Source organism: Eucalyptus grandis, chromosome 2 (genome assembly GCF_016545825.1).
Source record: "Eucalyptus grandis isolate ANBG69807.140 chromosome 2, ASM1654582v1, whole genome shotgun sequence".
In the NCBI taxonomy this organism is placed as follows: domain Eukaryota; kingdom Viridiplantae; phylum Streptophyta; class Magnoliopsida; order Myrtales; family Myrtaceae; genus Eucalyptus; species Eucalyptus grandis.
This window is the reverse complement of record NC_052613.1, coordinates 23,066,205-23,075,993: the sequence shown is the minus strand read 5'-3', so window position 1 is coordinate 23,075,993 and position 9,789 is coordinate 23,066,205. Positions and strand designations below refer to the sequence as shown.

Here is a 9,789-nt window from a genome sequence, read left to right as displayed (position 1 = left end):
GGTTGTTCAATATGTCTATGTTGTCTTTTTATGATAAAAGTGTTAAGGACGTCGAACCTAGACGCACATTGCTAAAATGCCTCCATAACTACATATGGAGTTCTAGTGTGTGCTTATCATTAATGATAATATGTGACTCAGTGATTGACTATCAATCATTTTGCTTGGATGTGGTCACAAATCTATGTGTGATTATTTATACTTTGATTTCTGATTTTTGGTTTGTTTTAAAGCATTACGGGCTTGCCTTATTATGATGACTTTTGAGATTTTCGATATATTTTTACATGTGTCGTATTGGTAACAAATGAAAATTTTTTTAACCAAAAAAAAATTTCGATGGAATGATAATAGCTCCTGTTGCGATAAAGATTTTGAATTGGTCTTTATATTTTGTTTTGCTATTGCTTTGTAATGTACCTTGTCTGACGAGTAATGGAAAGAACAGTACAATAGATATGCTATCAATGGCTCGATGGAAGAGGCTTTCGATTGATGGGTCAGAATGGACGGCCATTCATGTATTATTAAAAGGCTCACGTGCGCCGTCGATACAAATGCGTTAAGAGTTTGCTCACGTCAAGATCGTAAAGAATTTGCTCCCCTCCGAAAGGTGTCAATTTATAAGATAACTCGAGCAAAAGTCTGTCCTCGTACTTAAATTTTGATCGGACGCGTCATGTTCATATGACCCAAGTCATGTGTTGTTAGATCAGGTACACCCTATTAAGGCCGACATTATCTAATGGTGGATGGTTTGACTTTTCCATCTTTACCTTCACTCTGCCAAACTAGTCTTTACGTGCACGCCGCATCACTTGAAATTCGAAAAATAAGCAATAAACGCAGAAACAGACGTGGAAGGAAAGAGGTCAGATAAAGATGGAGATCGAAACACCCGGCTGACAAGGGTTTTATTTTCAAGCTTCCAACTATGAACAATACGTGAAAATAGACTTATGCACATCCCAAATCCAAGTTTAGATCTTTCCAATGTTTGTAGCTCCCATACTTACAATGCAACTTACACTAATGTTACACTGGAAATGTTACAACAAAATTAAAAAAAAAAACTGCAATTGGACGTGTTGAGGGAAAATTTCAGGTGCCTTGTTAGTTTTTGTTCTGAGACTTGGCTTTGGAGTGTCCTCCGTGAACATCTTGGACCAAATCAAACCCCGAAATGAGATCCTTCACCTATATTAGGAAAAAGAAAATCCATTCGATTCCCCTAGAAGTGAGAGGGATTGGAATCAGAGCAAGTATCATATCCACTGTGAATGTGATCATTGTATAGTAATTTAATTTCTTTCCTAGCTAAAATAGCTTGAGATTTGATCTGACTCTGCGAGCACGCTTGGTTTCACACCTATGAGATATCACAAGTCCTACGTATTCATCTGTAATCGCTTCCTCGACCAGATTGATCGTCAATGCTGCTACCTGAAGACTTCGACTCTTCTTCTTCTGCCAAAGTTTCAAGACCGAGAGGGAAAATGAGTCATCAAGGAGTCTCCAGTTGCACTTAAAATAATTTACAAAAGAGGAAGCAGAAAAGGAGTGCGTTTTTTACTTACTACTGGTACAACTACCGCAGGTGAGGATGACTTACCAAAAAGTGACTTCACGGATGGCCTTGTTGATTTACTGTTTTTCTTCTTTAACTCAGCTGAGATGAAAATCAAAATAAATTACCTTATCTTTCTCTTAGTTCACTAGAGCAAAATATGCCAAGAGAAAGAGAGAGAAGAAGACAAGACTATTTCATCCCAGGGACTGGCTTGTTTTGATGCACCCAACTGTGGTACATCAACAATCCACTTATCGTGAGACCCTTTCCAATTAAATAACCAGAATTTTAAAAACTTCCATCGAATATGTGAATGAAATTTCAAACCACTCATGGTATAGAAATTACAAAAATGAGTGACATGATACAGAAATTTCATTGTCCTTCAAAAACAAAGTGAAACTAACCCTTGAAACTTTTGCTAACCACAATCTTATCAAAGTTTCAATCTGACATATAATACTGTTCTTATATAATTAAATGCAGTTCATGTATCAGAGAGAGAGAGAGAGAGAGAGAGAGAGAGAGAGAGAGTACCCATCCCAGGGACTGGGTATTCATTGACAATTTCAAAGTTCTTGTATGTGTATCCAACAAAATTTATGTCTTTAGAAGAAAGCATCTGCAAAACACAAGAAAAGTTATTGGAAATAAGGTAAGTTTAATATAGACTTTGCTTGTTTGTCATTGGCAGTTCTCAAACTGGAAGGCCAACAACAAAGTGAGAGGCGATCGGCATGAAATCTCAATAATGAACACAGAGTGGAGTAATTGTGATCAACAGATAACAGACCAGCAGCTACAAGATTGTGATATGCTTGCTCTAGCCTCTAGTAGCAGGGGATATGTGTCTCTTATTTCTAGATCTACAGTAACAAACCACAATAAAGTACAAGAACAACAAAAGGTTAACCAGGAAATTAATATATCATTCTGAGAGCATGGACGGTAAGTAATTGCTAAATAAGGGCAACCACATTACTTTTTGAGTGTGTCAATGGCAAACACAAAATTTCTAAAGGAATGATATGCTACACCTCTAATGCTCAACTGCCTAAGTATCTGCTCGGCATCGCAAAGATTTGTTCTAACCGTAGTGATTGATTTTGCATGATGTAGGAATAGCACTGGAGATCCACAGCTATTTAAGCTGTCTCTGAGACCCACATAGGCGCAGACATGCTCTTTGGGGGGGGTGTTGGGGGGTTGAGAGAGATATGCATATAAGATGCATATAGATGCATGTGCCTGTATTGAAGCAAACTTCTACCAAACTAAACATTGAGAGAGAACAAGCAGAGACATAAAAGCAGACTTGCTTCACTCCAAGACTAGAATAAGGGCATTCGTATAGTTTTAGACATGGGGAGTTGAACTATGACAGGTCTTAATTTTCAACCATGCTGCGAAACATTCTTAAACAGAACTCAAGATTAAGCTCAAACCAATATTGGCAAATTATTCAATTGTATGTCCTTACTTTCATGCAAGTCTAATATAAATAGGATGACATAACTTGAAAACTAATTTTTTGAGGTCACACTAACAGCTTGTCTATACATATCTTGAAGGACAGAAACATTAAACTATGTTCAAGTTGGAAGTCCAATAAATTCAGACATTGTTTGTATCAGTATTTTATTTCAAAAAATTGTCAATCATCATAGTATGAGTGAAAAACTTAAGGCAATAATGGCAAATCAGAACATATAATATTAATAGACAAGTGTGATGAGACGATGTGTGTTGATTGAACACCAATCTTGACATTGCTATAGAGTTCGACTCACCTTTCTCCATGGACCTGCTTTGCTCGATGAGTGTTCATGAGTATCAGACTGCTGCCCAAAAGAAAAAGGCAGAAGATCTCATAAGCAATATGAGAAGCCAATGGAGTAGGTAATACGGGAAACATGACTATAAGTATGGAAATCAAGGTAAGATGAAGTAAAAGTTTACCTCTTCAAATTTTTCAAAATTTTGAGTATCCAACTCATCTTTAACCTCGGGAATAAATGCAGCTTCCATTTGATAAAGTTTATCCCATTCAGTACCCGCAAACCATGGATGAGCCTGAAATGGAGAACCAGCTAGATGAATCTCTTACTTATAATTCATTCCATGGTAAGGGTGAGAGAACTTAGAATAGAACACACCATACAACACCTTTATTTCATGTGCTCCTTTTGAACCCAATCTCTGATTTACATTACACAAAAGTTTGCTGATCAAGTCTTTTGCTTCTGACGAAAGCTTTGCTTCTTCAGGAAACTTCAGATTAGTTCTCCAGCTCACAATCTGCTTGAATAGAACACACAAAAATGAAACTTTCGCAAGCAAACAAAAGCCAGATGCAGGCAACCAGACCCAAACAAAGTAACAATAAAAAAATACACACACACAGACGACAAAGCATTAGTATCAGAAGTGTAACCTAAATAGACTAACTGAACAAATGGCAAGAGAAACAGCTCCCCACTACCTTTCCCTTAAATTCCTTTTTCCATAATTTTCATGTGTCAACTGTATATAGTGGGATCGATTGCCATGTTCAATTTGCATGTTATATTTTTACCTTTTGTTAAGAACTTGGATGTTCAAGATGCTAAAATCAAAACCAGTGAAACAATTCACATAAAAAAAAAAAAAAATACTCAAACTGCCAACTGATAATATTATCAGTACAACTTAGTCAAATGCAATAGGTCTACCACCACAGGTTAAAAACGTGCCCCGACAATTTCACAAAAAACCAATTCCAAAATTGTTGATGGTAGGCCTTTCTTGGTACCAATTCCTCATAGATAAGAGTAAAGCAATGGAAGAATTGAAAGTTGCATGAAACAATCCTTCCTACTGTTTGATCATTTGCAAGAAACTGCCAGTGCGTGATCTTAAATTGATTTACTCCTAGTTCTTCTTCATTTACTACTCTGTTGTAGTCCAATTCCATCCTTTGTGATGACCAAGAAACGAAATAGAGATATTCAACCACAATCTACCACTAAGGGCATGGACATTACAGCAAAAGCGTATCGGTGGCCAGTGATCATAGATGTTACAGCAAAAGCGTATCAGTGGCCAGTGATAATTTAAATTTGTAGCACAAGGATATGTAGCCAACTAGACAAGCAACTGTATGTTGTTACACATTCAGAGCAATACAGGCTGATATCAAAAGGATTAAAAGTAGCAACTTCATTGTGCAGAAAAACAAAAGGCTAAAAGATTCATTAAATACTTACAAACACGTTTATGATGATTTTTCAACAAAATAAGTAAAATCACAGTAACATTTTTTAACAAAACTTGTGATAGATGCATAAAAAGGAAAGAAACAAAACTAGGACAAAGTACATGGCATTTTTTTCTTTGAAAACTTGAATGGCTCCGAGGCTTACCTTCCTACAAGTAGACATTGGGTCATCAGAGTAAAATGGCGGATACCCCACAAGCATTTCATACATGATAGCACCAAGAGACCACCTTCAAATTAATAGTGAACAAAGATAGGTAACTCTTTAAAAGATCCAGCAAAATAAAAACCAAGAGTGAATATAAAGTTCTCCAAATGCCAAATGTGCTTTTAGATTATCAAAAGCATGCTGCAGAAACTCAATGGGATCTCCATGGAAAAGATGACATGACAAGCAAGAAACTTCATTTATCTCATATAATAACTTCTATTACACAAATCGGAATACTCACCAATCGCATTCCAACCCATAACCTTTCTTCAACAAAACCTCTGGAGCGATATAGTCAGGTGTACCCACAGTCGAGTAAGCCTACATTATTAGATGATTTAACCTTATAAGCCAAATTACACAACTTCATACCAAGACTGTGAATCAGAGCTACTATTAAAAAAGGCCAAAGGCAAAGCATCAAGATTAGTGCTCAGAATTCTTCTTTTGCTGGAATCATACTACTGTCGTTCAAAGAACAGAGCTGCATCATATTATATTGAGCAATTATGGGATCTTACAAGCATTCTCCTGTTCTTCTGCCAGTGTTGTAATTGTTCTTGTTGTGTACGTCTTGGAGCTGCAGGTTTTGACGATCCATTAATGTTGTTTCCTACTGAGAAATCCTTTTCTTCCAGAGTACTGCAGTCTAATGGTTTGCATAATCCAAAATCTGACAGCCTTAGGTGCCCAAATTTATCTAGTAGTAAATTATCAGGCTTTATGTCTCTGGAACATAGAACACGAAGGGCGTAAATCCACATGTTTGTGCCATATAAAAGGATATTATCTTTCACATATAACATCAGCAAAAATGCAAAATAAGACAACTCACACCGACCTGTGTATATAGTTGTGCTTATGAATTGATTCGATAGCTAAAACTGTTTCCCCAACATAAAACTTGGCTTCATCTTCAGTCAAGGTATCCTTTCGCATAAGTAAAGTCATCATGTCCCCACCCGGTAAATATTCCATTATAAGATAAAGAAACTCGTCATCTTGGAAGGAGCAATATAGTTTGACGATGCAATTGCTGTCAACCTCTGCAAGCAGATTTCTTTCGGCTTTCACATGCTCAACCTAGAATAACAGAATTCAACAACAATAAGAATGAAAGTACAAGCTAAACCAAGAGTAGGACATAAGTTCCAACATTACTTGGCCTCTACGAAGCATCTCTGATTTCTTGAGCTTCTTCATTGCGTATACTTGACCTGTTGTCTTCTCCCTGCAAATTCTAACCTGAAATCCAAAGCAGAAAATACTGTTTTCTATCATCTCTCCGAAGCGCTAAGAATGACATACAAGGTGAAGGGAAACAGTAAACAAAACATAACATGTAATAGCTGTATATTAAATATATTGACTTCTTTCTAATATGAATAGTAAAGTCAATAAAGTTCAGCATAATTTACCAGTAAAATTTACCCTAATGTTGATGATTATGGGATTCACATAGAGTGATAAACTATCATAACCTATTATATCAAAGTTGATTTTATAACTATTTAGCAGTGCTTTTATCATTTTTTGCTTTCAAAAATCTACAGTAACCAGAAGCAAATGAAAGATGGAGGGGTTAAAAGCTGATTTTCAAGCAGCTGGTCAATGCAGCTTTTGCAGTTGCACCTTTTCTTCATTATTATAAATTCTTAATGATACAAAATATTCTAATAAAATCAACTCATCATAATGATGGAATATTCTACTTTTATAATCAATTCAACATATTAAAAACTTCCAGCCAAACAACTGCTAGCATCTGCTGCTATTGGACACCACAACACTAGAAAGAACCAAATCTACAACATTAAGAGTGACAGCAATGCCTGATGAACATTGAATTACAATCTTTTCTTCGTTAATGAATTAACTAATTTATTATCCACAGTCAGTTGAGTAATTAACTTTTTGTTATTGCCTGTTAATTCCATAATATACCATTGAATATAAATTGCCAAAAATGTATAACTAAAGCATGATTATAATTCATAACTTCAGACTAACAAGAGTTTGGACACACATTCAGTTGATCAGATTACTTTCAAATCAGATTGTTTCTGTGCAAGTTTAAAGCTGCTCATTTAAATCCCACTTTTGTCGGGAATTCTTTATGATTGGGAGCAAATTCTATTTGCTCCTTTTTCTTATTTCTCTACAATGCTATGTCCTATAAGTTTTCTGTGCCAAATCTAATAACTTACCTTTTGGGACACTCCTTATATGATCATCTACTTATATCCTTGGTAATGCCATTTGGCTCTCCAATTTGCTCTATCTTTGTTTTAGTGCTGCTGGTATCAGAATCTCACCATCGAGCATCTCAGAGTGGAGTTTCCATCCATATTGTCCAAGCAGCTTGGGTAAATTTATCAAGGAAATCCACCAATCATTTGTTTCTTTCTGCTAGGTTCATCATTGTTCTGTGCTGTCTTAGCGTTCATCATTTCTCATATTTCATTCTTGCCTCTTGTCAAGAAACTTGAGGTACTTCTTATTTTATCCTATTCTTTCTAGTAAAAATTTCAGACTACCAAACACATCCTAATAAGTTTCTAGCGATAATGTTCCCTTCTTGATTATGGAGAAATAAAATCGATGAACTTAATGCTACTACTCCATTTGTCCTCCAGAGAACATATTCTATTCAATTTGTTTCCTAAGTTGCACATTCAATACACATTTGTAAGTAAAAAGTGAAATCAAAAGAACTATCGCAAGAACATTCATTCAATGGTAAATAACTGTGCTTGATTTAGGGATAAGCGAAGCTACAAAACACCGTAAATGATCTCTGGTTAGTAGTCACTGAAATTAGCATGTTCGATTGAAAATAAATAGATGGGGCAAAAGTTGCTAACGACACTGAGAAAGGAAATAGTTGAAGGAGTCATCGCAATCCGTAAATCAGAACAGAAGAATAGAAGAATTACCTCTCCAAATGCACCTTTTCCAATCATTGTCAACAATATGAAATCATCAACACCCATTTTATGTCTTTGAATACGCATGTACTCTGTTTCTTTCTTCTCCAAGTATTTGAGGAGGTTGTATTGATCTTCTTGAGAGACATCAGCATCAGCCAACTTCTTTTCCAAAAAAATTCGTCTAGAGGAAAAAGTGAAGATTACTAATAAGCAACTTGAGGGAGAATCGAGAGTAAAGAAAGAATCAGATCGCTCCCAAGTATCAGAACCCTCTCAGTGACTTGATTGGTAAACTCCTCAAGAGATACTATTCATATAATGATTTTAGACACAGCAAGAAAAACTAGAATATATTTAGAAAAATCTATTCTTCGTAATGAATTAAGTAGTTGCTAAAGTCAATGACACTACTCCTAAGACTTGAGAAACATCAGTATTGCCAATTCAAGAAATCTACAATGAAAAGAGAACAATGTCCAGACAAGCTCCATAGCTCAGGTCAAGCATAACTTCAACCCCCACAAATTTTTCTTTTGTAACATGGTCCCCTCGAGCTTTTCCGAGATGGACTAACCCTAAGTCTATTAGCTATCAGGTAGAATCAAGAAGCGTCACCCTCATACTTCGAGGAAAAAACAAAATAATTCCTCACAATGTGGAGAAATTGAAAATCAACATCTGTACTTTGAAAACCCTTGTAAAGAAGCCCCATATACATATGAGTGAAATGGCTGGTGACATAACAAGATACGGATAAAGCAGGAATGGACCCTTCCCGAGACGGATATTGTTACCATCTATCAATAAAGGACCACCGCATCCATTCATCTGTTCTAACAATTCCAAATTCTTTTCAATCTCTGAGCAAAGAAGTTATTTTCTATTTCTATTCGAGATTCGGTCAATACCTTTCCTTCCTCTCCTGCAGATTCTTCATTTGCTCCTTGTAATGGTTCTCGATGTACTGCTTGGCAGCTGCAACCCTCTGCTTGGTGACATTAGAGGGCGCTTCATCTCCCGAAGCCGAGTGCACGCTCGAATCCTCTCTCCCGGACCCGCCCGGCTCCTTCTTCTTCGTATTCGGTCTCAACTTATCCCTGGGCTGGAATTTCTGGAGCCAACTCCTGGCTGAATCCATTCCCTCAACTTCAATCCGCCCCGCCAAAAGAGATTCAGTTTTTATGGTCACGCAATCTACCAACCATCCGTCACGATACCCCCGATGAACAAATGCATATTATATGATGTCCCCTGGAGACTAAAATATAATAATGCCAAATTACATAAGCCGGCCCTGCCTGCCAACAATATCTAAATTGATTCAGTCAAAGCCGCTTTCATTTGTACACCTGCACACCTTGTAGAGAGAAACACGGCCAGAATTTTAATAATTCCATACGCATCCAGCACAAACAAAGCAGAAACATCTGCCAATCAATAAGGGGGAAGGGGGGGGCAATGAAAAATCAGACACGGAGGATCAAACCCATGATTGAATACGGAGAGAAACGAACAGGGTTGATGACCCACCGACGAACAGACAAGAGATTAAGTCGAAGGAGCCAAAAAGGATATCGACTTACGGGGGAGTCAAGGGCGAGACGGATCGGACCCAAGAATTTCTGGGGAATAAATTTTAACCAGACAGAGACAGGGAAGCGTGGAAACGCGGACAACGACGAATTCGGTGGATTGGGAGAAGAGAGAGAGAGAGAGAGAGAAGCTCTCCGATGACTCCGATGACGCCTCCTCGCTTTTGTCTTCTTTCCTTTCCCTTGCGTTCCCGCGAGAATCTCTCTCCTTCTCTCTCTCTCTCTCTCTC

General features: G+C 37.1%; 1 protein-coding gene across 5 annotated transcripts; it reads right to left on the bottom strand.

The window, feature by feature from the left end:
- Positions 1 to 883: 883 nt before the first annotated feature.
- On the bottom strand, positions 884 to 9,789 carry LOC104428127 (serine/threonine-protein kinase 38-like). Of its 5 annotated transcripts, none has more exons than XM_018868193.2 (14): positions 9,551 to 9,789; positions 8,876 to 9,324; positions 7,974 to 8,148; positions 6,199 to 6,282; positions 5,879 to 6,120; positions 5,559 to 5,766; positions 5,279 to 5,358; positions 4,972 to 5,056; positions 3,737 to 3,868; positions 3,530 to 3,643; positions 3,361 to 3,411; positions 2,108 to 2,192; positions 1,613 to 1,669; positions 884 to 1,467 (listed from the first exon to the last, which is right to left on the bottom strand). In XM_018868193.2, exons 2-14 carry the CDS (start codon positions 9,103 to 9,105, stop codon positions 1,397 to 1,399), a joined length of 1,614 nt encoding a protein of 537 aa, XP_018723738.1. In that variant the 5' UTR covers positions 9,106 to 9,324; positions 9,551 to 9,789; the 3' UTR covers positions 884 to 1,396. The 5 variants fall into 5 exon arrangements, with proteins under 5 accessions (XP_018723738.1, XP_010039446.1, XP_039163441.1 ...); XM_010041144.3 differs by having other exon boundaries at positions 3,361 to 3,408; XM_039307507.1 differs by having other exon boundaries at positions 4,972 to 4,975.

Coding starts and splice junctions, on each gene's coding strand:
- LOC104428127 (XM_018868193.2), bottom strand. CDS start 9,105: ATGGATTCAGCCAGGAGTTGGCTCCAGAAATTCCAGCCCAGGGATAAG. Junction 1,670..2,107: donor ATACCCAGTCCCTGGGATGG/GTACTCTCTCTC, acceptor TTTTCATCTCAG/CTGAGTTAAAGAAGAAAAAC. Junction 1,468..1,612: donor ATCCGTGAAGTCACTTTTTG/GTAAGTCATCCT, acceptor AAACTTTGGCAG/AAGAAGAAGAGTCGAAGTCT.